This window comes from Falco cherrug, chromosome 1, assembly GCF_023634085.1.
Source record: "Falco cherrug isolate bFalChe1 chromosome 1, bFalChe1.pri, whole genome shotgun sequence".
Taxonomy (NCBI): domain Eukaryota; kingdom Metazoa; phylum Chordata; class Aves; order Falconiformes; family Falconidae; genus Falco; species Falco cherrug.
This window is the reverse complement of record NC_073697.1, coordinates 101,917,123-101,943,522: the sequence shown is the minus strand read 5'-3', so window position 1 is coordinate 101,943,522 and position 26,400 is coordinate 101,917,123. Positions and strand designations below refer to the sequence as shown.

General features: G+C 58.7%; 4 protein-coding genes and 1 non-coding gene across 9 annotated transcripts in view; 3 read left to right on the top strand and 2 right to left on the bottom strand.

The window, feature by feature from the left end:
- The first annotated feature begins 704 nt into the window (after positions 1-704).
- On the top strand, positions 705-3,327 carry VPS37D (VPS37D subunit of ESCRT-I). Of its 2 annotated transcripts, none has more exons than XM_055711240.1 (4): positions 705-886; positions 1,734-1,905; positions 2,248-2,351; positions 2,538-3,327. In XM_055711240.1, exons 1-4 carry the CDS (start codon positions 764-766, stop codon positions 3,030-3,032), a joined length of 894 nt encoding a protein of 297 aa, XP_055567215.1. In that variant the 5' UTR covers positions 705-763; the 3' UTR covers positions 3,033-3,327. The 2 variants fall into 2 exon arrangements, with proteins under 2 accessions (XP_055567215.1, XP_055567223.1); XM_055711248.1 differs by having other exon boundaries at positions 2,269-2,351; positions 2,538-3,323.
- Positions 3,328-10,675: 7,348 nt separating this feature from the next.
- Positions 10,676-11,932, bottom strand: DNAJC30 (DnaJ heat shock protein family (Hsp40) member C30). Its single transcript, XM_055713651.1, has 2 exons — positions 11,001-11,932; positions 10,676-10,914 (listed from the first exon to the last, which is right to left on the bottom strand). Exon 1 carries the CDS (start codon positions 11,930-11,932, stop codon positions 11,288-11,290), a length of 645 nt encoding a protein of 214 aa, XP_055569626.1. The 3' UTR covers positions 10,676-10,914; positions 11,001-11,287.
- On the top strand, positions 11,367-17,290 carry BUD23 (BUD23 rRNA methyltransferase and ribosome maturation factor). 3 transcript variants are annotated; one of them, XR_008732752.1, is made up of 13 exons: positions 11,981-12,062; positions 12,145-12,182; positions 12,429-12,524; positions 12,728-12,810; positions 12,908-13,004; positions 13,820-13,916; positions 14,280-14,330; positions 14,914-14,999; positions 15,212-15,257; positions 15,580-15,641; positions 16,219-16,422; positions 16,666-16,755; positions 16,907-16,955. XR_008732752.1 is itself a non-coding variant. In XM_055713632.1 (12 exons), exons 1-12 carry the CDS (start codon positions 12,015-12,017, stop codon positions 16,959-16,961), a joined length of 849 nt encoding a protein of 282 aa, XP_055569607.1. In that variant the 5' UTR covers positions 11,981-12,014; the 3' UTR covers positions 16,962-17,290. The 3 variants fall into 3 exon arrangements, 2 of the variants coding, with proteins under 2 accessions (XP_055569617.1, XP_055569607.1); XM_055713632.1 differs by lacking the exon at positions 16,219-16,422 and having other exon boundaries at positions 16,907-17,290; XM_055713642.1 differs by lacking the exons at positions 11,981-12,062; positions 12,145-12,182; positions 16,219-16,422 and adding an exon at positions 11,367-11,461 and having other exon boundaries at positions 16,907-17,290.
- Positions 16,058-16,194, top strand: LOC129735299 (small Cajal body-specific RNA 20). Its single transcript, XR_008730724.1, has one exon. It is a non-coding gene; the product is annotated as a small Cajal body-specific RNA 20 (non-coding RNA).
- Positions 17,291-17,605: 315 nt separating the features above from the next.
- STX1A (syntaxin 1A) overlaps positions 17,606-26,400 on the bottom strand; it is a 90,017-nt gene continuing 81,222 nt past the window's right edge. The window contains exons 7-10 of one of the 2 annotated variants that reach the window (XM_055713611.1): positions 23,785-23,858; positions 23,326-23,463; positions 21,513-21,623; positions 17,606-20,891 (exon numbers count right to left, since the gene is read on the bottom strand). In XM_055713611.1, the coding sequence (XP_055569586.1) occupies positions 20,814-20,891; positions 21,513-21,623; positions 23,326-23,463; positions 23,785-23,858 (401 nt within the window). In that variant the 3' untranslated portion in view covers positions 17,606-20,813. Of the gene's footprint in view, positions 20,892-21,512; positions 21,729-23,325; positions 23,464-23,784; positions 23,859-26,400 lie in introns of those variants that run through there. The other variant, XM_055713621.1, reaches the window with a different exon arrangement.

The following is a 26,400-nucleotide window of genomic DNA, read 5'->3' as shown; positions in this document are numbered from 1 at the left end:
CAGAGATGTCCTGAAGTGGCACTGATAGTCCTCGGGCAGGTTTATGCTCTCCGAATTTTTCTTTCAGGCCCCTGAATCCCTGTGAATATTTAGTGACCACAACACCCTGCATGGAGCAGTTTCTCACAGGTAGAGGGGCAGCGTTCCCACCTCTCCCTTCCCCAAGGGATGAAGGGGACCCGCCCAGAGCTGGCAGTGACAGGTGCCTCTTTGCTCTCTCTCTCCTGAGCCGATGGGTACAGCAGTGCCAGGATGTCCACAGGATGCACAAGTGCAGTGCCGTGGAGTCCAGGGTGAGGCCAGTGCAGTGAGAAGTGGAATGCACACAGTGTGGTGCAGCACAGGGCACACATGGTGCAATGCAGGCTGCACGCGGTGCAGTGCAGGACGCACACAGCGGGGTGTGATGCAGGAGACACACAGCAGGGTGCAATACAAGATGACACAGCAGGGTGCGATGCAGGATACTACACAGTGCAGGATGCACACAGCAGGGTGGGTGCAGGACGACACAGGGAGGTGCAGGATGCACACAGTGCAGTGCAGGATGCACACAGCGAGGCGCAGGATGGACACAGCGAGGCGCAGTGCAGGATGCACGCAGTGCAGGATGCACACAGCCGGGTGCACAGCCGGAGCGCTTTGTGCTCGGCTCCGGCGCCTTTAAGGGCGGCGGGGGCGGGGCGCGGCGCGGGCGGGGCGGGGCGGGGCGCGGCTCCCGGCGGCGGGGGCGTCCCGGCCTGTGCTCGTCGTGCCCCGGCCCATGTCCCGGCCCCCGGCGCCGACCGGCTCCCCGCGCCGCTTCGGGGCGCTCAGCACCGCGCAGCTCCGCGCCCTGCTGCAGGACGAGCTCCGGCTGCAGCGCGCCGCCCGCCTCAGCAGGAAGGTACGGCCGGGGGGGTGGTCCCGGAGCCGGGCAGAGCCGTGCAGCGCCCGCGCCCGGCGGGGCTTCCCCGGTACGCGGGATGGAGCCCTGCGCAGCTGCACCCGCCGGCCCCTGGCACCGCTGCTCCTTGGTCCTCCCTTAGTCCCGACACCCCCGCGCCGAGCCCGGGGGCTCCGGAGGGGCAGCGAAACCCTCCGGCCGGGCCGGGGTGGCCGCGGGGAAACCCCAGCTGGAGCGTCCCGGCCGGCGGCGGGCTGGGGACTCGGGGTACCGCTCCAAGCTTCGGCAGCCACCGCCTGCCAAGCAGCCTCGGGCCACCAAAACCCGCCGCGGGGCCACGGCCGCTGCCGTCGTTGCTCCCGCTGCCCCGAGGCTGGGGGGGGCCGGGGGCGTCGGGGGCTCCCGGCGCTGCGCTGCGGGACGGCGGCGGGTTGTGCCGCCACCAGCCCTAGCCTGGCTCCAGCATCCTGCCCCTGCGCCTCGCACCGCTCTGCTCCCCTCCGCGCACAGTGCGGACACCGAAGGTGGGTGTGCAGCAAGGGAGGGTGTGTGTCTCTCTCCTGACACCCTCATTAGCTAATGAGTCCTCTCCCCTGCAAAGGGGGTTGTGAGGTTTGCCACGGTCAGGGTGAGCTGCCCTGTGGTGTGCGCAGCCAGGGTCCAGCCATTGCATCCCCCCCAGGGACACAGCCCCTTTCCAGGCAGAGCAGAGGGATGGGTACAGTGCAGGAGGAGAGGGTTCACCCCTGGACGGAGATGGACCCCCTCCCAGCAGGCTGCCAGCTCGGACTGGTTCTGCCCATTTCTCCCAGTGCTGACACACCACAACCTGTTCCCTTCCCCACAGTTTCAGAGTCTGCAGCTGGAGCGGGAGATGTGTTTGGCTTCAAACTGCGCCCTGGCCAGGGTGAACCTCTCCCTGCGCCCGCGGCTGGAGGATGGGAAGGCTTCCCTAGCCATCAAGTATCAGGAGCTGCAGGAGATAAGAGAGGCGTGTTGGGAGAAGCAGCAGTGCCTGGGTGAGTGGGGTGCAGCTGATGGGGTGAAGCAGAGCCCAGCATGGTCAGAGCAACCTGTGTTAATACAAGGGCCTGGGTGGGCTCAGCATCCTTGAAATCCCAGGGAAATGGCCCAGCCATGATCAGGAGCAGTTGGGGGGTGATGCTGCCTTCAACATAGCCAGCCCTTGGCCAGGACCGATGCTGCAGTGCGGTACAGGCCTCAGCATGCAGGTGGCTCCAGGGATGTGTTTGGGGGTGTTTTCAGTTGAGGGGGGTGGGGTGGGCAGAGCTGATGGTTGGGGATGGCAAAGACCACAGCTCCATCAGTGGGGAGGCATGCAGGAGAATGTTTGTGGGCAGCCCCATCCCTTCCCAACACAGAAGCGTACCTGAAGAAGTGGAGCCCACAGAGTGCCCTGGGCCAGCTCCAAGCCAAGCTCGATGCCTCTGAGGCAGAGTCGGAGGTGAGTCAGGCAAGACCCCTGTGCTGCTGCCCCTTCCTCTCCTGGGCCCCAGACTAGTCTCCATGCCCTCCGATGTGCTAGACCCTGGAGAAAAGTCCAGGGTCCGGATGGTGCTCAACCATCTGGGCTCCCTCTGTGGTCCTGTGGCTCTCTTGGCTTAACGCTGTCCCACTGCCTGTTCCACAGACACAGGTAGAGCGGTTCCTGGCCCAGGATCTGCCCCTCGATTCCTTTCTGGAGTCCTTCCACCAGAGCCGCACACGCTCCCACATCTGCCAGACGCAGCTGGAGAAACTGCAGGAGCTGCTGCGGAAGGACCAGGCGGGCAGGGACGCTGTGGGCCTCGTGGGGCGCCCAGGTGCCCTGACTAGCCTGGCACCAGCCCGCCTTGCCCCGTTGCGGAGTGGAGTAGCCCCCAAAGCTTTCGATCTCTCTTACGGCTTTGTGCCCACCTTTCTCATCCCCTTGGAGGCCGTTGTGCCCTTTGCCATGCCAGCTGTGCCTCCCAGAAGCCATCTCCCAGCCCTGGAACACCAGCCAGCATCTCCCTGCTCTGAAATCTCCAGCCCAGTCTCACCCCTGCACCTCGTCAGACACGTCCCTTTGCTCAGCCCCCAGCCCTTCTGCAGGCAGCAGCAACTGCAAGACCAGAAGCAAGACCAGGAGCCTCCACACCGTTAGCAGGGCAGGGACAGGGGATGTCCCCCCCATGCCTCCACAGGGGCTGTGCAGGAACACCCTGGCCAGGGAGCATGTGGGGTGGGCGTGTGGTGTAGACACAGCTCTGAGGGGCTGTGGTGTCTGTTGAGCAGGCACAGGGGTGGGTGCTTACAAGGGATGGAAGTTCTTGGCTGGGGCTGGGGTGGGCTGGGCGCTGTGGCTGGGTAGTGGGTCTTGCCCTTGGGGAGCTGCCAGGGGGGAGGTGTCTGCATCCACAGCAAGAGGAACAGTGATGGGAGGTGGGGGGAGGGTGGGAGATAGCAGGGAAGAGGGCCCAGGAGCACTGTGCCATGTGCTTTCTAAATAAAGGCCCTTTTCCACGCCTTGTGTTACTGCTTGGCTTTGGCTATGAACAGGGGGATGGAATAGGCAGGGAGGAAGTGGTGTGGGGGGACACTTGCCAGGCTTGGAAGTGACTGGCAGTCAAGGAGGGTCCTCCAGCCTGGGGAGCCCCCAGATGTTGCACCTGCATTTGGCTCAGCCCATCAATGCCCTGGGAAAGGGAAGAGCCCTGCAAGGGGGGCCAAGAGCTCAGCGAGTGTGCGCTTCCCCCCAGAGAGGTACCAGGGGCCATCTCCCAGCAGTCTGGCCCCACACATGGTGAAGACCTCTGGTAACTGGAGATGCCTCGTGCCAGCAGCCAAGCCCTTGCCCCCATGAAGAGTTATACCTCACAGCCAGCTGGCTTACTCGTGGCTCTGCAACAGCTCTCATCAGCCTGCGTACAGCCCTACGGTGGTTTTAGTACCCATTCCCCATCCACCCTCTCACACTAACCCTGACTTCGGCCACCACTGGAAAAGGCAGCGGGTGGCCTGAGCTCACCCTATTTCATCTCCAGCTCCTCTGATCCTTTACTTAATTTCATGCAATGGATGATGAGACAAGGCTGGGGCAGACAGCCCAGATTCCTCCAGCTGTAGCCTCCTCAGCACCCTGGGGCACTTGCTCCTTGCTCTGGGGCATCTCTTGTGCTGTTTCTAGCTTTTGATTTGGTTTCAAGCTCTTAACACTTTCAGCCTTGTCTGGTTGTAGCATTTAACTTCTTTCCCGGTTGCCCGCCTGCCTTGCAGCTTGGCACTGTTACACAGACTGCTTAGAAATGACCCAAAGCAGCAAGGGGCCCTGGCTCTGGCTACAAAGCACCCTAAAATACAGACCATTGACTTAGTGTCTGATCACCCCCTCCACCAGAGGGTACCCACCCTTATGCCAAACTCTAGCCCTCACGTGTGGGACTGGGGCCACTCATCCAGTATAACCGGTTAAAACAAGCTTAAGACTAGGATAAATTGGGGACCAGCCACTGCAGCTTTATTGGCAGGCAAGGAGACAGTAGTCACTGCAACATCTGGGTTTCAGAGAACACCTCCTGCTTTCCTGGGTCCCATCAGGCTCAGTTTGGGTGCAGCCTGTCAATAAGGGTACCAGAACACACCTGATTGCCACACTTGGGCTCTGTGGCTTGCCACATGCCAGGAGGAAGGACTATAGTAGGCTGGCAACCACAGCACAAGAGCTTGGTTGGATTCCCGTACCAGTCTCGCAGGGCTAACATAACCAGGGAGACATGAGGACCAAGCAGGAGGACTTAGGAGGCCAGCTGGTCTGTATGGGACCATCTGTGCTGTGTCTGGAGAGGGCTGGGATGCACAGTGTCCTGGAGTCCCCCAGACAGTTGCCCAGGATACCCCAAGTGCTGCCCTAGATTCTGTGTGAGATGACCAGAGCTGTGGGTACAGCATGGGGATATGGGCCCAAGTGATGTGTGCGTGTTGAGCTATTAGGGCTCTGAGCATGCACACACAAGACAGCAGGGGTGAGGGGAGCAGCTGGGCATAGATAAGCACAAGGCATCTCCCTGGGGATCTGGATGCCCGCCTGGGAGAGGAAGGCCACCTTAGCACTTGGCTCAGGAGGAAAGGACGCCAAGGCAATGGTGTGAGGATACGGTGCATGCTGGAGCCCAGAGCCAGGCACCTGTACAGACTGAATGCCAGCCAAAGGCAATGCTAAAGTGTGTCACTGCCCTGCCACATGGGACCTGGTGCAGCACTGGGGCTGGCACTAGTGCACACGACCATGCACAAAGAGTCGAGCCACCCAAACCCAAAACCCAGTCAGGCACAATCAGTGGGTTTCCCCAGCCAGTGCCTGCCTTGCACAGCTCCCCAGGGCTGGGCAGTCCCAGGCGATGCTGTGTGGGTCTGCCACCAGCACTAGGACAAACTTCCCTGGCCCCAGGCAGGTCCTGAGTCACCTTAGGGCAAGGGCAGATGTGGCCTCAAGAGCGTGAGCCTTCAAGGCGAGCAGCTGCCTCTCTCCAGCCTGGGGATGGTGAGTGTGTCCCACTGAGGCTGACAGCACTAAAAGTAATGATCCAAAGAACAAAGTGACCTGGACTGCTGTGGTCCTGGCTGGCCTTCTGTCCATAGGAACACTGTAGCACCCCTAGGCGCCTGCCCAGCTCAGGTGGCAGTGGGTAGGCCCTGGCAGCCCCATGGTCCTGCTGGGCTGGCCACCACCCCACTTCAGCTAAGGTACTTTAACCCCTGGGAAGCTGCCAAGCAAGGCAAGCCCCTGCCCTGGGGAGGTTCCTCCAACCCTGGAGGTGGTCCTGTCCAGTTTGGGGCATGTAGTGCCCCAGGCAGGTGGCTGCACCCCCCAGATGCACTGGTCCTGGCAGGGAGCTTACGTACCCTGCACCTCTGGGGAACATGGCAGCACTGCGTGTGTGGTATGGCAGCACCAGCCCCTTGGGCTGAGGACAAAGTCCTGCATGGGGCACAAGACAGGAACACTGCTAACAGGCAGGAGCTGGCAGCAGCACAGGGTGAGCCCTCTGTGCCCTTCCTTGTCTGCAACGGTGGCTCTCCCTGCCTGCACCAAGCGCTGCCTGCCCTGCAGCACTGTGTCAAGGTGGGGGTCAACGTGCTAGAGGAGGAAGTGTTGCCACCAGGCGTGCACCTGCATTCATTTCTGCGCTGGCCCGGCTGCCCTGGGGCCAGCTCAGCCCCTCTGCCAGCTGGTGTGCAGCCAAACCCAGGTGGGGCATCTGCCAGCTCTGTGGCCACCCCTGGCCTGGCTTTTCAGAAGCCAGGCTGGGCAAGCAGCAGCCCCCAGCCCAGGAGGGGCAGGACACCTGTGAGAAGGGGGGCCCCCAGCAGAGGCAGCCCCCAGGAAACTCTTTAAGCTGCAACCCCGGGTCTGTGGGAGATGCAAAACCCCAGGCTGGGGCCAGCCAGCGGGAGGTGATGTCAGGGTGCCCGCAGGGCCTCTTGTGCAGCAGGCACTCCACAGGCAGCAGGACTTGAACAGAGGAAACTCTATTAACAGTTAACTCTATTAACAGAGGAGTCACCCAAGGGGATGCTGTTGAAGGGCAGGGGAGCTGCCCTCCTAGAGCCACCTCGAGGCCAGCAGCACAGAAGTGGGGTGCAGAGCCCTGCCTGCAGATCCCAGGCCAGGTGAGGGCTGGGGCTGTCCCCTCACCTGGCTCCAGGCCAGGCCAGCCCCTCTTGGTGGTGGCGGTGGGGCATGATGGCCATCCCTCCAAGTAGGACCTTGCTCACCCAGCCTGCAGCTCCTTGTCCCTGCCCCTCATGCCCCCAGCCCAGCTGGCACCCCTAAAGACCTGCCAGGAGCCGGGTTTAACCCCTTCCTTCCCAAAGAGCAGCCCAGCTTCCTTAGATGTAGAGAAGAGGCCCTAATGAAACACGGAGACCCTGTGCCCACAGGCTGCACTACCCAGCAGGTAGGTGAGCAGCTCAGCACCCCAGGCCTGTGGTTATGCTGCTGCCAGCCCACAAGAACAGGCTGGGATAAGATGAGGAATGGGGTCTGCACTGAGCATGCAGCGCCTCAGAACTAGGGCTGTCAGGCTTTATCCAGACTTGTCTCGGCTTGCCTGGAGCTTTTGTTTGATTTACTTAGTTTGTAACAGCATCTAATTACCAAGTGGCCATTAACTAGTTTGGTTTAGTTTTGCTTCCCTTTTACAAAGGCATGGTGTGATGTCTGTTGTTTCTAATCCAAGGGTGAGAATGAGTAACAAGAAGTTACGCAGAATAAACCCAGGGGTGAAGGTGCAGGGTAGAGCAGTACAGGCCTGGAGGCGTGGGCACAGGGTGATAGCTGAGGCCCCACCAGCAACTCACCCTTGGGCAGTTCCTTACAGTGACACAAATCTAAGAGCTAGCAAAAATTTGCATCAGGGGTAAGAGAGTAAAGGACTAGCACCCAGTGTGCATGCAATACATCACTTACTATAAAGGCAGACATAACATGGAGCTGCACAGCAATAAAGAGAGGGGAGGGGTAGGATGTGCTAGAAAATGTGTAAAGGTGGCCCCAGTGGACTCAAGAGTGGAAGAAGAAATCTCCCTTGTGAACATCACACTCTTCCCAGCAAAGGCCTCAGGATGCCAGCTATTCACGGTGACCTCCTCCCCACCCGAGACTGCCATCCTCAGCACCTCAAGGGCATAGGCCAGGGTGTGGGGGGGTGTGCTGTGTAACAGCTGTGACTGCAGTACGTTACTGAGATATGTCTTGTGGTAACTGGATACATCCTCAAAAGGAGGCAAGGCCCGCAGTACATCTGGGAGTGGAAGCTGTTCCCTGCCATGACCCCTATCCATGGCTGCTTTGCCCCCAGCTGCAGGAAGATGGGCTCTGTCACAGAAACAACCCTCTCTGGCTCAGCACCCCCAAGGATCCATCCCTGTTGTCCCTGAGGTGTGAAAACAGCCAAGGCCACAGGTAGCTGCAGAGCTTCACCCTCTGCTGCATGGCTAAGATTCAGCCAAAGGTGCTGAAGCAGTGCACAAGCCCATCCCCCTTGCAGCACGTGTGAAGGAAAGCAAACTCCTCATGGCTGTCACTGATCTGCCTGGTGCTTTTCCCTCTCCGAAGACAGCTCTGTAGCCCTCTCCAATTGCTCAGCATCCCACTACTGGGAGCACCGAATAGTCACCTCTCAGCAACAGTACTGCTCAGCCACAGCCATGAGAGGTAGAACACGGGGTTTAAATACAGAGTAGGTCCCTGTGCAGCCAGCCTCACACACCCTGTCAGCCCCACTTGGGCCCTGTTTCCTCTCCTTTTCCACTTTGACCTTCTGATCCTGGGGGGCTTGTACAGCTCACGCAAGCCCCTGCTGCCACAGCACTTCTGTCATTGCTAGGCCCTGCTGTGTTTCCCCTAGTAGTTGTGCCACAGGCACTGCACAAGGACTGCACTCACCTGGCTAACGGAGAACTGCAAGAAATGCAGCTGCTCCTAGCACCTCTCCATCAGGGAAACAACTAGGGAAAGACAAGAATGGGATGACAATATTGACACGAGAAGACAAAAGGGTAGTAACCTGGTGTGCTGGGAGCTGTCAGTCGGTCTGTGCATTTGGACTAGCTTCAGCCACTTTGTGCCTGAGCTCCTGAAATCCTTCCCGGAGCAGAGGAGCATTCAGGCCCAACCAGGGCGAAGGTGATGCTGAGGAGAAGTATACATTGTACCACCCCAAAAGTGACAGACTGGATGCCCCAAAGCATCCCTCCACACCCTGGATGCCATGCTTCCCCTTCTCTGGCCAAACTCAGCAGCAAAACTGAACGCTACCTGCGGTATGCAAGTACAGAGAGCACAGTGAGTACAGAGGGTATGCCACAAGTGCGCTGCAACGCCTGTGTGTCACAGGCAGCGCAGAACGGGTCTCCAGCAGGCAGGAGTGAAGTCCACGGTGGCCCAGGGAGGCCATTCCCCACTGACTGCAGGCAGCGTGCCCACCCTTCCCACCACAGCCTCAGGGAAACAGGACACCCCCCCTCCCCACCCTGCTGCAGTCACTATGTGAAACACCAGCCTGTCCCCTACCCTCCATTTTCTCAGCAAGTATGAGGAATATTTACCACCAAAGCCCACCAAAAGAAAGACGTGTCATTTCATCACCAGTTTATAGCTGGATATCTTTAATGTTCAAGATACATCATGAAGCCCTGAGGAAGAAGAGGAAGAACCAGTAATACGAACTGCCCAAACCACCCAATGAAAGTCACATGGATTAACCCGGTTGTGGTGCCTGGGTGCTTCACTCCCCAATTTCAGACACAAACACCAGACACAGAGCAGGAGCACCGGCCCAGCTGGCTTACTGGAGCAACTCTTCCCTGTTCCGGTGTTATAGGACAGAGGGGTGCAGGCAGCACAACAGCTAGCCTGTTCCTCCTGCTCCACGCTGCACCACACCAGACCATCCCTCTGCCAGGAAGCTGGCCCAGGGCTGGCTATGGAGTCTGCCTGGGGGAACAGCTCCCAGGCCTCAGCACTACATAGATTTAAGAAAGGTCAATCCAGAGGACACCTCGTGTTTGCTAGGGCTGCCTTAAAAACCTGCAAGCTACGATGCCAGGAACTAGAGAGGTGCTCCCTAGTACCCACCACATCCCATGGACATCCCTAGCTTTTCCAGCCTGGAAGCAAATGTTTCCTGCCAAACTCTGCCAGAGAAACTGCCTCTGGTCTTTCAAGTGACTTGGTTTATAGAGCCACAGCTCCAGACACTATCACTCTGTAACCAATGCCCTTGAACGCCAGGTTCCGGCTCTTCACATGCTGACATAATCCCACACAGAGGGACGGACTGACAACCAGAGAGGATCCTGGAAAGCTCTCTGCCCCTGGGCTGAATTTGCTGCAAACATGCAGCAGTCTCCAAAGTCTGTAGCTGGGAGTGGTACAATGCTTTCCAGAAAAGGCAAAAAGCTCTCCTGTACAGCATATACCCTGTACCAATAGACATTACACTCTCTGCCACACTACTGCTCCAGGCTCTGTTCAGTATTACAGAACTCTGCAACTGGAAAACACGGGGCATTTGCTTTTAACATTTTTGTGCTGGCAGAAGACATAACCCAGGGTCACTGCAGTGAGAGGCGAGGACTTGGCTCCTGCACAGACCACTGCCAGGCAGGCCCAGCAAATCAGTACAAAATAACGCAAATGAAGTCTGTGGCACACTCAGAATTCAGTAAGCTTCACTCACTCCATGTAGAACCAGCATAGCATAGGTGAAACCTTCACCCAAGGTAAGACAGAAGCTCTGAAAGACACATTCTTTAGTTGTTAAAACACTTCAATACTTAAATAAGCAAATACTCTTATGTGCAAATTATGCTTAGATACATGTAAAACAAGTAATGCCACTCGGTGCTCTGAAGTGTACTACTCCCAGCCACAAAGGCCTGTGCGGGATGGTCATGTGTGAAGTTCCTGGCAAGACCTAGACAGGACAGGCTACTCTCAATACTGAAGTGTTTTGGCAAGCACCTGCAGGTGATGTCACCTGCTGACCAGGACATGAGCCGACATGAGCTCAGGTTTTAGTCTTCTGTGCTGCTGAATCCAAGACTTCCATACTTGCCACACAGTGAGGCAAGCCCTGAACAGGGACAGACAAAAGGCAACGATGCAGTTTGGAAACAAACACTCCTAACACTCCCCAAAAATGCAGTAACAGGTGTGACAGCACAGAGGTGGCTGGTCTTGAAATAGCAGCAAACTCAGCACTGGTGAGACCATCTCCCACGAACAGACACAGCACACAGACGCCACCGATAGCCATTTAATCTCTGCTGTGGCTTAGAACAGGCACGTGGATCCCACCAAGGTCAAACAGCAGCACGAACGGAAGGTACGCGTCACAGTCCACAAAGCAGAGTCCATGAACTGCATTTACCTGTCAGGCACCGTGTCTGCAGGTCAAACCGGCAGAGGGGGCACACTGCAGCCCGTTGAGCCTCTACACCACATCTGCAAGGTCACACTGGCAGCTGGGGCACACTGCAGCCTGCAGAGCAGAGCCCACATGTGGTATCTGGTGGTCACGAGCTGTCTGCAGGTCGCGCTTGTGGAGGTCACATCACAACCACGTACCATGCCTGTCAGTTGCACTCCATGTTTGATGGCCATGCTGGCAGAGGGGTCAGGTCACAGCCCACAGAGCAGAGCCTGCACACGGAGCCTGCTGCTCACGTACTGTGGCTGAAGGTCACACCAGCAGAAGGGAACTACGGCAGCCTGAGGAGCAAACCCTGCATACAGTGCCTGCCAGCTGCACGGGCACAGGGGACGCCCCGCAGCCAGCTGCCGTGCCCACCGATGACTGTCCCACCACAGCGGTGGAGCTGGGTGGGAGCCCTGGTGGCTGCCCGGCCCTGCTGTCACTTGAGGCCGTAGAGGACAGCAAAACCCAGCACGAGGAGGAATGCAACGGAGAGGTCGGAGAGGAGCCGGAAGCGTCCCTGGGCCGCTGCCTCCTCCCGGAGGAGGCGCAGCTTCTCCCGCTGCGCCCGCAGCACCTGCTCCCGCTCCAGCTGCTGCCCGTAGTGCGCTCGGTAGAAGGCGTCGAAGTCGAAGGGCGGGGGAACGGGCCAACGGCGGGCGGTGGCGGGGGGCCGGGGCGGCGGCGGGGCCGGGGCACGGGGCCGGGGCGGGGGCGGCGGGGCGCCGCGCAGGTCCTCGGCGCTGAGGAGGCCGCGGTCGTACTTACGGCGTAGGGCAGCGCTGCCCAGCACCCGGTAGGCCTCGCTAACGGCGGCGAAGCGGGCGGCGGCGGCAGCGCTGCCGGCGTTGCGGTCGGGGTGGTAGCGGAACGACTGCTCGTAGTACGCCGTCTTGATCTGCGCCGCCGTCGCCGTGGCCGGGACCCCCAGCACCTCGTACAGGTCGCGGCGCGCCCGCGGAGCTCCGCCGCCGCCGCCGCCCGTCTGCCCGCCGCGGGACGGCGCCAGGGCGCGGCCGAGCCGCGGGGCCCGGGAGGCGGCGGGCAGGAGGCGCCGCAGGCGGCCCAGCGCGGCCGGCTCCATCGCACCGCGCCGCCTCAGCGCCCGCCCGCCGCCATCTCAGGCGCAGGAGGGCGGCGGCGCGGCTCAGTGACGTCACGGCGGCATGGCGGGCAGCGGGCGCCGGCCCGAGCACCGGGGCCCGCCCGAGCTGGTGAGCGCGGGGCGGCGGCGGGTGGGGAGCCCCGGGCCGCGCTGGGCCGCCGGGCCTCACCGCCGCCGCTCTCTCGTTGCAGTTCTACGATGAGGCCGAGGCGCGGAAGTACACGCAGAAGTAGGGCGGGCGGATCGCTGCGGGGCTGCCGGGCCGCGCGGGCGGGGGGGCGGCTCGTCGTGGGGCGGAGGGTGCGGGGTCCTGCCGGGGGGGCGCACCCCGCCGTGTGGCCGCGCTGGAGGCCTCCCACGGGGAGGGGGGCTGACGGTGGGGCCGTCAGGCCTGCCGCGGGGGCGCGGGCCTGCCGTGAGGCGGGGGCGGGGGCGGCCCGCCGCGGGGCTGCAGCCTGCTGGCCGCGCCCCGCAGCTCCCGGGTGGCAGAGATCCAGTCGCAGATGTCGGAGCGGGCTGTGGAGCTGCTGGGACTGCCTGAGGACCGGCCGTGCCTCCTCCTGGATGTGGGGTGAGTGGAGGCCCTGACCTCTGTCAGGGCACGTGGGGCACCTGGGGGCCGGATGGGTGCCGGGGGCCGAGGGGCATCTAGGCCTGGCAGCGCCCTGGGCTCTCTGTTGTGGGCTAAAGATCCGTGACGGGCTGCTGGAGTGGTGTGGCTGGGCAGTATCGCCCTCAGACCGGGCCATGATCCCAGCACTTTCCTCCCTTCAGCTGTGGCTCTGGGCTGAGCGGGGATTACATCTCTGACGAGGGTCACTACTGGATTGGCATGGACATCAGCCCTGCCATGCTGGGTGAGCAGGCCTTCCTCCCCTGTCGCCCTTGTCTCACCTCAGAGGTGGTCCCCAAAGGTGTGGGCTGGTTGCCTGAGCCATGCTCTGTTCTGTGCAGATGTGGCCATGGAAAGGGAGGTGGAAGGAGACCTTCTCCTTGCAGATATGGGTCATGGCATTCCCTTCAGGCCTGGCATGTTTGATGGCTGTATCAGGTAGGTTTGTGTACATAAGCGAGCTCCCTTGATACTCCACATAACTGCATCATCTGTACAGTACGCGTGGTCTGCCTATGGTGTGTAGCAGATGAACACGACTGTCCTTATCAGTAGTTCTTTTTGCTCCATGCAACTTGACTCCACCTCTCTGGGATAAGCTGCTGAGATTCTGGATGGTTGAAGCAGCTTCCGACAGCTGTTTCCCAATTGATGCTTGTCTTGTTTTGTGCTGGTGAGCGAGGAATTTTATTGAAGTAAATAAAAGTGGGGGTATTGTCATTGCCTACTCCGAGGAGGAAAATGGAAAGTATGTCTGTACCATTGCTTAGCTGCAAGGTCAGTCCCTGGATCAAAGGTCTGATAGTTGGTTTTGGGATGAAGAGCTAGGCGAAGGGGACAGCAACACTCTTCTTCTTGGAGAATACTACAGAAAGGTGCTGGGACGGAGCAGGGATTATCTGTTGCTGAACTGAATGCTCTGTTTGGGATTGCTGATAGGCAAAACCTGCGTAGCCATGCAAGGGCCACAGCTAAGCACTTGAATAATTTGAACACCTGGCCTAAAGGGGATGCTTCAAGATTCTTTTGTGCTTGGATAACTACTGTGCCTTGTTGGGCTTTGGCATAGTGAGGCTCCAGAGGGGTTCATGTAACTGCAAAATAGAAGGCAAAGCTACTTGGAAAAATGAAATTGTTTCCCTGAAGCCTAACGCATGCCTAGTGCTGGAAGTAAGCTCAAAAGGAGGGAGGCAGAGAGGCTCTGCAGAAGAATCAATGGCTTAGTGTCCCAGGGATCTTGTTTTCTTTCTCAGTATTTCCGCAGTGCAATGGCTTTGTAATGCTGATAAGAAATCGCACAGCCCTCCGAAACGCCTGTATCGATTCTTCTCTACTCTTTATACTGCCTTGGTAAGTGTCATGCTCTCCCAGTCAGGCCTCTGCCTACTTTTACAGTCTCACTGGTGCATTTTAGCAAGATATTTTAAGTCAGCTATTTACATAAATTCTGCTCTGAAATGGAGGACTGGCAGGAGCACCCATTTCCTATCTCCTTGCCTGCCTGCATGGTGTCTCATGCTTCTCAGATCCCTGCTGTTACCCCCCGTACCTTGCTGTGCTGTGAAGGAGCTGGCTCTGCAGTTTGAGCAGCTCTCCTGGCAGTGTTCTCCAGGAGGCTCTGGGGAGGTGGCTGCTAGTGTCTGGGCTAGGAATTGGGTGACTAGAGGGCCTGCCTGCGCTGAGACAGGTTTGTGACTGATTTATTTCCTGTAGGCCCGAGGATCCCGAGCTGTCCTGCAGCTGTACCCTGAGAACTCGGAACAGGTACAGGACATTAGTCAGTGGGGGAGAGGTACAGGCAGAGCCAGGCAGAGAAGTCATTGCTGTTTGAGGCTCTAAATGCATCATGTTTCTCCATATTGGGTCTGTGTGCCTCTCCTTCCCGCCATCTTCAAGAGCCCAGAAAAATCCTATAAGGAGAGTGCCCCATGCAATTTCTGTTGCTTCGCAGATTGTCTTGGGTTGAGCCTTAAAATCAAATAAGTTGGCAGGACACGATCTGAATCTGCTGTCCTGGATTTTTCCCCTGTGTGACAGGGTTTGAAGACTGGCCTGCAGTCCTAAGCACTGTACTCCCCAGGGCTGGGAAATCTAGCCCAGTGTCCCTCTTAGAGAGTCTGCTATGCCAATTAACCCAGACTAGACTGAGCAGCCGGGAAAACCAAACAAAGGCAGCGGGCCGGTGTCCGAATGGTACTGCAGAACCAGGAGCTTAGTGTAGAGTTCAAAAGGAGCAGGAATGACCCATCTTTGGCATCTGCAGTTAGCTCTGGTTGAGCTCAGAGGTCTCCTGGGCGTTGCTGGTGGTTGACTGCTAAATAACTTTTGCACATGCTTCTTTTTCCAGCTGGAGCTCATCACAACCCAAGCCATGAGAGCTGGCTTTACTGGGGGAATGGTGGTAGATTACCCCAACAGTGCCAAAGCCAAGAAGTGAGTTGTGTCTCTTCGTAAGTGTGTGTTTGGGGTGAGGCTTGGGTAGCAGTGATTTTTTTTTTTTTTTCAAGCCGTTCTCTCTCCTCTGATACAGTCCTGGACAGAGGATGCAGCTTAGGTCTGACTCTGTTATAAACAATCCCAGTTGTGTTTGGGGAGTGGGAATCGCATGGATTCCAGCTTCATGCTCCTTATTCTTGCTCTTTCAGGTTCTTCCTTTGTCTCTTTGTTGGGGCATCTGGCACGTTACCGAAGGTAAGGAGCTCCATGAGGCAGCAGAGTTGCCTTCCTGGCTGCTGGGTCATGTGGAAGCCAGGCAGCTCTGTGTGCAGATGTGACTTCATTTATATGTTTAAACATTTTTTGTGAGTGTCACCAACTCCTGCTGTCCCTGAGATCTGGTTTCTTTTATTTATTATATATTCCAGTTAATTATATATTCCAATTACTGGAAGACGAGTTTGTTCCTGCTCCAGTCCTTCCCCTTGCAGCGCCTTGGGTTCCCCTTAATTTAGATGGAATGACTGTTAGCTGTCTCTCTGCCAGAAGAATGTAACTTCCCAATTTCGCTTTTCAGGGCCTTGGTACTGAGTGTGCTGATGGAGAAGAGATACACCAGGCAAAGTTCACCAATGAGAGGTATCGTGCAGGGGGTGAAGCTGCAAGTTCTCCCCAAACAAGGGGTGTGGGGATATAAGGGCTGGGTGTTGCTGACTGACAACCACAGCACTGCCATGTGAGAAGGGACTGAAGGGAAGGGACTGGGAGGACCCTTGGCAGCCCGGATGGGTACTGCTGTGTTTTATTGAAGGGCCCCAGACACAAGGAACAGTATGGGTTAATTGGAGGGTTTGTTGTGGCATCATGGGGCTGTTGTTGTTGCATAGCGGCGAGATGGGAGGGGCAAGTTTTACAATTCTGGTGATACCAAACATGGCTTTTTTTGTTGAGGAGCTAGGCTTCTGTGTCTGAAGCCTGGTATTCCCTTTCTTCTACTGTCAAATTCTTTGCTTACCTCTGCTTAGCTGTGGCCTGGGAGGTTTCTCCTGCTGGCCAGGTCTCCTCCCATGGTAGCGGTGCAGGGAAGATCCCCTCTTGCAGCCAGTGGGAGAGACGGAGAACAAAAATCAGAGGAAAGTCGTCATGGCTGCCAGAAGCTTGTGGCTGCCATGTTTTCCTGCCTCTTACACTGCCGTTCTCTGCTTATTTACTCCAGAGGGTACCTGGTCTTGGAGGGCAATAGGAGAACTGGCAACTTGTTGGGAAGCCAGAGGCTTTGTCTACTTTGTTCAGAGTAGAGCAGATGAGGGGAAGGTGGTTGTGCTTGAGCCCGTAATTCCCCTCGAGATCCCAGAGCCCAGCATGCTGCTGGTGTCAGATGTGACACAGGGGAGTGCTGGCCTGCTGCAGCCTGTGCAGGGTAGGTATTCCTCAGGTCAGAGCTGGGGCTGGAAGCAGCCTCCTCCCCCACTGCACCTGGAGTTGGACTGTTTGGCCACCTACCCCAGTGCTGGCTGAGCTTTCATCCCAGGGGTGGTGGGAGGGGTACTCGCTAGTTGTATGAGGCAGAGGGCATGCCCCGTTCTGGGTGGCAGTCCTCCAAGGAGGAAAACTGCCCCCCGCGCCTCAGTTCCTCTCCAGCTGCTGTCTGCTTTCTCTGTAGGACACGGTTCAGAAACACCAAGGGCAAGTCTGTGAAGAAAAGCCGGGACTGGATCCTTGAAAAGAAGGAGCGTAGACGACGACAGGGCAAGTAAGTTCAGCTGGATCCTGCTTCAGCTGAGGCTGACTGTGCTGGTCTGGCCTGCTGTCACCTGTTCATACTCCTGCCACAAACCCACTTCCCTTTCCCTCCTGGAATGACCTGTAGATTGTGCTTAGTTGCTCTCTGCTTTTCTCCACAGGGAAGTGCGAGCAGACACAAAATACACGGGTCGAAAGCGCCGCCCTCGCTTCTGAATTGCTCTGGACACTGCTGACATGGAAGATGGTGTGTTGGTCCCTCCAGTGAGCCTCCCATGGATGGCACAGATGGGCATCCCAGGCCTGGGACTTGCTGGGACAGGTCATGGTGGCTCTTGGAGCTGTAAACTGGCTCAGGTGCTGCCCAACAGCCAACTAAAGCTTCCAGCCCTGTTTTTCTGGTGAAGGTTGAGTGGCAGACAGTGCTCTGGCCTTTTGGTGTCTACAATACCATTGCTTATATTCCTGAGAGTGCAGTGAGCCATCTGGAGCTCCAGGTGAGCTAGAACATTACATCCAGCCTCCTCACTAAACAGTTAACGAGTCAGGAGTGTTGCTGGTCTCCTGTGTCCTGCCCTCAGTGCAGGGGAGTACTGAGGTGGGAATGCAGCATCTAGTTCCCTGCCAGCTTGCCCTCTGTCTGCAGGCAGGGAGTCGGGCAGTATAAGGGTGCATATCCCGTGAGGGCAAATCTTGCCCCTGGCAGAAGTGTGTTTCCTGTGGCGATTGTGCCTGTGGGTGCTTTCCGTCAGGCCCACCATGTCTGCTTTAGTGCTCCCAGGGTGCTGGGGCTGTCCGCACCCCAGCACTTGCTCCCCACCACCTCCCTTCCCCTGAAACAGAGAAGTGCCAGCCAGAGCTTTACAGTTACAAATGTTTATTCTACATAAAAATTCCACAAAATGGGAAGCTGTCTGCACCCAAAGCTTTGGGAGAAGAAAGGGTGGCTAGCAGGGAGGGAAAGGGTGAAGGAGAAAAGAGGCAACATACAGTGTCATTCAGTCCAGTGAGACAGAGCAAGCCAGGGTCAAGATCCACATAGAAAACAAGGACACTTAGCTCACAGTACAGCAACAGTACAACTCCACGGGGGGCTCGGAAAGCCTTCAAGTACATTAATTACAAAAAAACCCAATCCCCAGTTTGAGTGCAAGCTGTGCGTGCCCCACACTGCTCATGAAAATACTGCATCGACACACTCCTGGCGCTGGGAGGGCAGGTGGCACTTGGAACAGAGGTGGTGTAACCCAAAAGGACAAGTGGTCTGAGGTTGGGAGCTGGAAAGAAAAAGTGGAATGTCTCCGCAAAGCACAACCACGCTGTTGGTGATTTGGTCTGTACATGCAACGACAGGTAGGTAAAAAGGAACGGAACGGGGCTTCCCGTAGTGCAGGGGTAATTATTGCACCAAAACACCCTCCCCTCACAGCGAGGACAGTGTGAGCCTGCCTGTGGGGCACCAAAAGCAGCCTGCTCCTCTGCCTCCCTCGTGTCAGAGCCTGGCACCACCGCTGCCTGCAGGGTCTCGGCAATGTGCCAGTAGCAGAATCGCTAACTGTGGCCCCATCCAGCTCCTGCTGGCAACGGTGGTACCAACAAGGAAGGAGCAAGTGCCAGAATTCCCCCCAGTGCTGTTCTTGGCCTTGTGCCTTGACTGGGGTGGGCCATAGCCCTGATGTCACGTGAGCTTGTGCCACAAAAGCCGCTGCGTGGAAGAAGAGTTGCCTTGTGCTAGCGGTGGGCGTTGCTGCAGGGTGAGAGCCTGAGAGGAGCTTTTTTGCCTGCCTGCCCAGGAGCAGCCCGGCCAGCAGCGTTATTGCTTCCCGGAGGGGGCCTAGTGCTCTTGCTGGCTGAGCAGAGCAGAGCGCAGACTGTGGTGGCAGGGAGCTGCCTGGGGCCGGAGCAGTGACCACTCGTGCCATCACCTCCAGCTCCCTGTCTTGGATTCAGACACACCACCGAGCAAGGACCCTGCCCATGCCTGCCTCCTGCCCCGGAGAGGGGGAGCCAGAGCCGGCCTGCCCCTGCTTGCAGGGGTCCCAGTGCCCCAAGCCCTTTTGCACACGCAGGCTGCAGTGCTGTAGCTCGCATCACTTGTGGGACTGTGAAAGAAGGGGGCTCCAGTCTTGGATGTTCCCGTGGCTGGACCCATTGGGGACTTGGGCTCAGCAGGGCAGGGGACTGGGCTGGACACGCTTCCCAAGGGCAGCTGAATGCAACTGGGGCTGTAGTGTGGGACCTTTGGTGACAATGGCAAGGAAAGAGCCACATCTGTGTTGCTGTACCCAGGGAAGGCAGCACTGTGTCTTGGCTACAGCTCGCAGCCTTTCACCTCACACCCATGGGCACCACACACAGGGCCAGCGCCCGTGCTACAGCAACCAGCCAGGGCGGAGGAGCACAGGGCTGGAGCAGCACTGGCCTCTCTACACTGGAAGCAGGGATGTGACATGCCTGCAGCTGGAGTACTCTGCCGTCAAGTGCCTTTTTCTGTAACCAGCATCTGGGCTTGTGTCCAGCCCTTACCCGAGTGTGTGGCTGTGAGCTTGGCTCCAGGTGACTACCCTGCTCTGGGCTCCTCTGTGGTGCCTTGGCATGTGCCTGGGCCAGCTGGAGCCCTGGAGTCTCTGGAAGAATGTGAAGGCAGCACCTTGCCTCCGACCCAAGGGAAATGGACAGTGGCAACACAGGGTTCCTCCAAGCTGCCAGCAGGCTCAGGCCACACCACAGTAGCTGCACCCATGTAGTGGGTGCAGCAGAAGGCATGAGGCATCCAACCACTCCCACAGTACCCCACCAAGTGCAGCTGCTTCACTGGATGGCCCAGGGGATAAGCAGGCAGAAGGGCAGTGTGCCAGGAGGAGGTGGCAGAGGGGCAGGCAGACATTGAAAGGTGAAGACATGAAAGGGGCAGTCGGGCACTGCCCTGTTCAGGAGCTGGTAGGATAGAGGAGGAAAGCTGCTGCTCCTAGCTTGTGGGGGGTGGGGTGGGGGGTGAATGCAGCAGGGGCTGCTCCTGGGACCACAACAGGAGAAAGTCCAGCTGCCTCCAACCCCCAGCCATGGGTGCCAATGTTGAGGAGTGAGGCTGGACGCAGTCCTCCCAGGCAAGCACTGTTGGCATCAGAGCCAGCCCCAAACCTCAACAGCCAGAGCCCAGGCCTGGGGGCAGCAGCAGCCAGGGCCACCACGTGCTAGGGCTGAGAACAGAACCGTGAGGCTTTGGTGCAGGGTGAGCGGCCAGTGAAACACACTGGCCTTAAAGTACCTGTGCCATCCTTCCCTGCTGGGCCAGCACAGTTCCCTACGTGGCCTGTCCCCATCCCCAAACAACTGTGGTGGCCCCATGCAGCAGCTCCTCATCCCACACTGCTCCATTAGGCATCCACTGCCAGCAGCAGCATGTCCAGCCCCTGTCACCCACATCTGGGCGAGGGCTTGCCTAGGGAGGGGGCAGCCCTGCCATCAGCAGAGCAGCAGGGACAGAGCCCTGAAGCTGGCAGGAACAGGGGGAGACTGGGCCTGGCAGAGCGCAGCCCTGGGGAAGGGCCCCGTGAGAGAAGCAGCCCAAGGAAAGCTGTTTGCAAGCACAGATGCAGGTGACAGACATGAGAGCTCTGGCTGGAGGTGATGGGGAAGCTGGGGGATGTAACCGGGCACTGTGCTCCCAAGGACCCCTAACACCCTTCGTCCATCCCTCCTCATCCTCGGCTGTCACTAACACAGGCTGCCCAGCACAGAAGGAGCAGCAGTGCCCAAGGGCACCTCTGTCCCCACCTGGTCCCAGCCAGCCACCCAGGCTGAAACAGTGATGAGAGCTCAGGTTCCCCTGCCCTGGGTCCCCTTTGTGCCCATCACCGTCCCCCTGCACCCTGCCCGCGCCCCGGGGCCGGCGCTCCCTCCACACAGACGCACCGCACCGCACACACAGCGTCACAAACAACCATGCATTAGAAACTGAAATGCTGCTGGGAGGCTCCGGGGCTGCGTGGTTCGCTCCGGCGTGGCTGCGGCCCCATGGCACGCGTGGCTCTATCCATTGCACACGAACAGTCCCGTGGGGTGAGTCTAGCCGAAAATGCCGCCGAAGGTGGAGGCAATGACAATACCCAGGATCACACAGCAGATTATGATCATGATCTTCTTCTGCTCAGGTGTCCCAACACCGGCAGGGAGAGAGGGGAGAAGGGACTGTGAGTGTTGGGGCAGGCTGGCCTTGAGAGCAGGGGGCTGTGACCTGCCCTGGTCCTGTCTGCCTGTGACAGGCTCTGAGCAGCACCCTGGGAGCCAGAGGAGGTCCAGCAGCCCTGACGTCAGGATGGGCACCCCAGCTCCACTTCAGCCCTGGGCTGCCAGAGCTGCACTGGTGGCCCACAGGTCCCTGAGCTGACAAGCTGGTATGGGACCAGGTATGGGAACTGGGACAGGCAGCTGGCACAGTGCTCAGCGTCAGAGCTGAACCATGCCTTTTCTCTACTTTTTTTTGGCAAGGGACATGGCTCTCACAGCAGGCCTGGCCCACGGGATCCACCCTGTCCCTTGAGCTCCCTGACAAGCAGCACCCCTGCCCTACCATTTGTCATCGGTGCTCACGCAGCGTGAGCCAGGGAGCTCTGCATCAGCTGGTGCCACCAGCAGGACCTGCACTGCACCCGGTGGTGTGGGGTAAAGCAGTGCCCAGGCACCCGTGAAGGGGCGCCAGGCAGGGTCTGACCCCAGGATGGAATCAGCAGGGGAGGACAGGCCCCAGCCAGTGCCATGACTCACCCGTCTGGCTTTGCTCTGGTACTTCACTGCTTTTTTGGTGTCAGACACAGCCCGCTCCACGTAGTCAACTGAGTGCTCCACATTGTACTCGATGCGGTCAATCATCTCACCCTGCAGAGCGGGGACAGAGCCCACGTGCCCGTGCGTGTGCAGACATGAGCTCCTTCCTGCTCTGCTGCTCCTCTGCACACGTGGAGGTCACCCTGCCCAGCAGCCCTGCACAGGAGAGAGAGGGACTGTCAGCTGCCTGCAGGCAGAGGATGCCCTGGGGTGGAGAGTCCAGACTGAAGGCTCTGTCCCAGAGGGCTGAGACCTCTGCACATCCCAGCAGGGAGGTAAGCAAGGGTGAGGGTCAAAGGAGTTCCCCAGCCTGGTCCTGGCCTGGTGGCCACCCTGTCTGGTACCTCGGGTGACATCAAAGCTGCAACAGGATCTACACTGACACCGTGCTGCATGCTGCCGAAACCAGAGGCATGGCAGGGGAGCAAGGACCACACCAGCACCGCCACAGGGGATGCCCACAAAACCACGTACATGCAGGGGCAACCACTCTGATCCACACAAGTGCCCTGGCTGAGAGCGGAGAGCCCCAGAGTGAGGCTGGTGAGACCGGACTGCAAGGAGTCCTGCCCTGCTCTGCCCCCCCCCAGCTCATGGGGACATGGTCCCCTAGCCTGTCCTCCTCCTTTATCCCCATCCTGACTGCACAGGGAAGCAGCCAGGTCCAGCTGGAGACAGAGCCTGACAGTTCATGTGACCGACAGGGTCAGCAGGGGTGGGCAACTTGAAGCCCAGTACCTCCCTGCACAGCCCAGAAGGAGTCAGGGCTGCAGAGCCGGGGGTCACGGCCAGCACCTCTGCAACACTCATTTCTCAGCCTAATGCTGGAAAGCACGGGGATGATGAGTCTTGCAAGCCCAGGGGTGCTCTGTTGTTACCATCTCAAGCACTGACACCAGCACCCCGCCAGGCTCCCTGCTGCTCCCTGCCTTGCCTCAAGCTGCTGCTTCTCCTTCCCACCTGTGCCATGCCTGGGGCGGAGCAGGCAGCTGCCAGCACTGCTGCCAGCCTGGCACCCCTCTGCTCCTGGTGCCAGCAGCTCGGAGCCTTCCACCCCGCAGGGCAATGCAGGGTGCTGGCACAGTCTAGGCCCTTAGAGCAGGGCCTAGAGTCCCCCACATCTGTCCCCCGAGGCAGGCAGGATGAGGCACCAACGCTGCCATGCTGCGTCCACCCTTGCCCGCCTGCCATGGGCAGGCCCTTGTGCCACGCGAGAGCCACAGACATGCAGGGTGCAGCCATGCAGAGCGGAGCATGCAGCACTGGAGGGGGCTCGGCGGGGCTTTACCTGCCACTGATGTCTCCTCAGGCCGTGGCAGCATGGCGGGCAAGAAGCGGGGTGAGCAGAGACACTCGAGCATGTGCCTGGCTGCGGGCCCAGGCACCGCGGGCTGGGCACAGCCAGGGGCAGCCTGGCAGGACCACCAAGGCTGGCAGCACCCTGAGCTCACCTGGCAGGGCCCGGTGCTCCGTGGGAGATTGAGAAATCTCCACCTGCGTGGCAGCCACCAACTGCCCTTCTCCAGAGCCCATCACCGAACCTCCCGCCCTGGGCACACAGCAGCCCCCGGCTCTTTGGCACAGAGCGGGTGGCTCCAGCCCTGGGGAGCCCAGCTCAGCCCCAGTGGGGGCTGCATCAGTTCCAAATGCAGTTTTTCCCCTCAGCACCCATCCAGGCTGGGGACCACCAACAGCTCCATCACCTTCCAACCTCCCCACACGAGCCAGCCACCGGGCTGCAGTGTCTCCCTACCTGGCTCTCCACCAGCATGGCCATGTCCATGAACATGTCATGCAACTCTCGGATGCTGTTCTCCAGTTTGATGATCTCACTGTGCCGTGTCTCAATCTCATTCAGTGCTTGCTTGGTGATGTTTGAATCCATAATGATCTGCAAGAAGACAGAGCCACTGAGCAGCATGCTCAGCCCCTCAGATGCTGGGCTTAGGGGCACCAAGAGAGGAAGAGCAGAAGCCCTAGAGCACCTCCAGCCAGGCAGCTGTTTGCAGTAAACCCCACCCCATCCTTCAGCCAGGACACAGCCCCTGCTTAGGCAGCACCCTCAGGCCAGACCTGAGCACCCACGTCCCACCTCCTGCGTGGGCTGTGCTCATCACTCCTGTACTGGGGCCACTGTGGCAGTACATCCACCAGGCAACCCCCACCCCAGGACGAGGGGGTTGGTTTGGCTTTAGCCTGTGCTGGTGCTTACCCCGGAGGAGAAGATGGCTGGGTTGCCACTCTCGAGCATGTCCTCCAGCTCCTCACTGGTGGTAGTCCTGCCAGCTGCAAGTGAGACAACATGGGTCAGCCATGAGCCCCCTGACACAGCTACGGGTCCTGCAGCCCTACTGCAAGGCTCTGCTGGCTCCATGGCATCTCCCAAGGGTAGAACGGATCAAAGCTTCCAACCCCAAGAGCATGCTGTAGTGAGGGGCTGCAATCTCGCAGCCTGGCTCCGTACCAGATTTGTGACCCCTCTTTTTAAGGGAGTCAAACCGCCAGCTTGGCCCAGCTCACCCAGGCCTGTCTGTCCCTCCTGGTCAAGCTGCCCATTCCTGCAGGGCAGGGAGTGGTGCCAAAGGCCCGACAGCCATCAGCACCCAGTTGGCAGGCTGTGAAGGAGGAGGGATGGAGAGCAGCAAGCCACGAGCAGGGATGCTCTTGGCAAGCCCCATCCCGGGCCAGATCAAGGCCATGAGGACACTGGTCTCAGCAGGGCTCACTGGCCTGGCAGCCGCAGTTGCTGGGCTGCCTGAGTTTTAGCCCTGCAGCTGCATAACAGGAACCAGGCTCCATCCTTCCCCCTGTGTCACACACCCCCTCCTTGGTCCCAGGGTGGTACCTTCAGCCCCACAGCTCCTTTGGGAGCAATTCACCTATTGTGCGTGGTTGCTTTCCCCTCTCCATGGACATACTCTGCGCTGCTACAGAGACGAAAGATATTAATCACTCTGTGGGTTACACTGATCCTCCACCATTAATTATAGCATATTCTTCAGGCTAACAGCCAGGCAGGACCTGTGAAATTACAGCGCTAAACAGAGATGCCGGCGTCAGACAGGCTTTTCCTGGGGCTGCCCAGTGGAGTGGGAAGGGTGAGCAGGCTGCCTGCAGAGATGGCAGGAGACATCCCACTGGTGTGATGAGGAGCGACTGCGGGCGGACAGGCAGGAGCAGCTAACACAATTTTACCAAGCCTGACAAACCCAACCCCAGCAGAAAGGCAGGCAGGGAAGTGTACAGTGCTCCCCTGTGACACCCTGCCTGCAGGCTCTGGCAATGGCATCAAAAGGGGGAGAACATCCTCCAGGGTAAGTCCAGGGCACCTCTGAATGGGGAGATGGAGGAGACATGGTAAAGCACAGGGACAGTCCACAGGACAGTGCTCCCTGCTTCCAGCAGTGCCACACCAGGGGCTCAGACCAGGGAGGTGTGTGAAACCTTGAGCCCAGTCCAGACCTTCGCCACAAGTGTGTCAGTGCTCCAGGGAGCACCGCAGGGGGCCCTACCTTACCTGGCCACCACCCTACGGGCTTGGTGCGTGCTCCTACCCTGCCTGGGGAGTTCCTCCAACAAGAACACCTCCACAAGTCATTACACATCTTCACACGGTCCTGTAATCCCCAGTACCAGCACAGATTGGGGGAGGGATGGATGGACGGACGGACAGACGGATGGACAGATGGATAGAGAACAGCTCTGAGGAGAAGAATTGGAGGATACTGGTGGGTGACATCAGCTGGCAATGTGCACTTCCAACCCAGAAACCAAGTGTCTCCTGGACCGCATCACCAGCAGTGTGGCCAGCAGCTCAAGGCGGGGGACACGCTCCTCCTCTGCTCCACTCTCCTGAGACACACACCCCTGGAACGCTGTGTCCAGTTCTGGGGTCCCCAGCACAAGGCAATGGTTTTAAGCCTAACAAGGGTGGGGTTAGGTTAGACATAAGGAAGAAATGTTGCACCATGAGGGTGGCGGGACAATGGCACAGGCTGCCCAGAGCAGCTGTGGGTGCCCCATCCCTGGCAGGGTTCAGGGCCAGGTTGGATGGGGCTTTGAGGAACCTAGGCTGGTGGGAGATGTTCCTGCCCACAGCAGGGGGGTTGGACTGGACAATCTTTGAAGCTCTCTTCCAACTCAAACCACTCTACGCGTCCATGACCCTGTGACATGACTAAAATAAAGATCCAAAGTCCCAGGAGACAGGACTAGAGGCAAGCTATCATCTTGAATGTAGACCTGAGCCCACCCCTGGAACAAAGGCACAGTCAAGGCCTTTGTCTAAAGACAGGAACCTCAGAAGCATGGCTCAGCTACGGGCTGGGTGGCCCAGGCCTGATCTTGCACAGCCCCTGGACCCATGGAGAGAGGTAGAAGTCCTGTGTGAGGCTGGTCTAGACACCTAACACCTGTTAGTGCACCCAAAGCCCTGAGAAGCTTCTGGTTTGCAGCAAGAGAACAACCTGACTGGTCTGTACCCCATGTGAGCTCAGTGCAGCCTGCTCACAGCTGCAGGTGAGGGCTGAGCTCTGCCGTCTGCACACTCATAGGTCTAAGGAGCTGCATAATGCCAACATCCCCTTGGGATGATCACCCTCCACACCTTCCCCAGCTACAGGAATGGTCCACAGCCCATTTCCAGTGACTGTTACATGTTTTAGGATGACACAGCATCACTCCCACCAAGGATGATGCACAACACCTACCTACCAGCTCTTCCCACCTGCTGGCTCCTCACTCTCAGCTGAAACCCCCTCAGTTCCAGGAAAGGAGAACAAGGGCTTGAACAGCACGTGTTTACAAACACTCCTGTTGACTGTGCTCA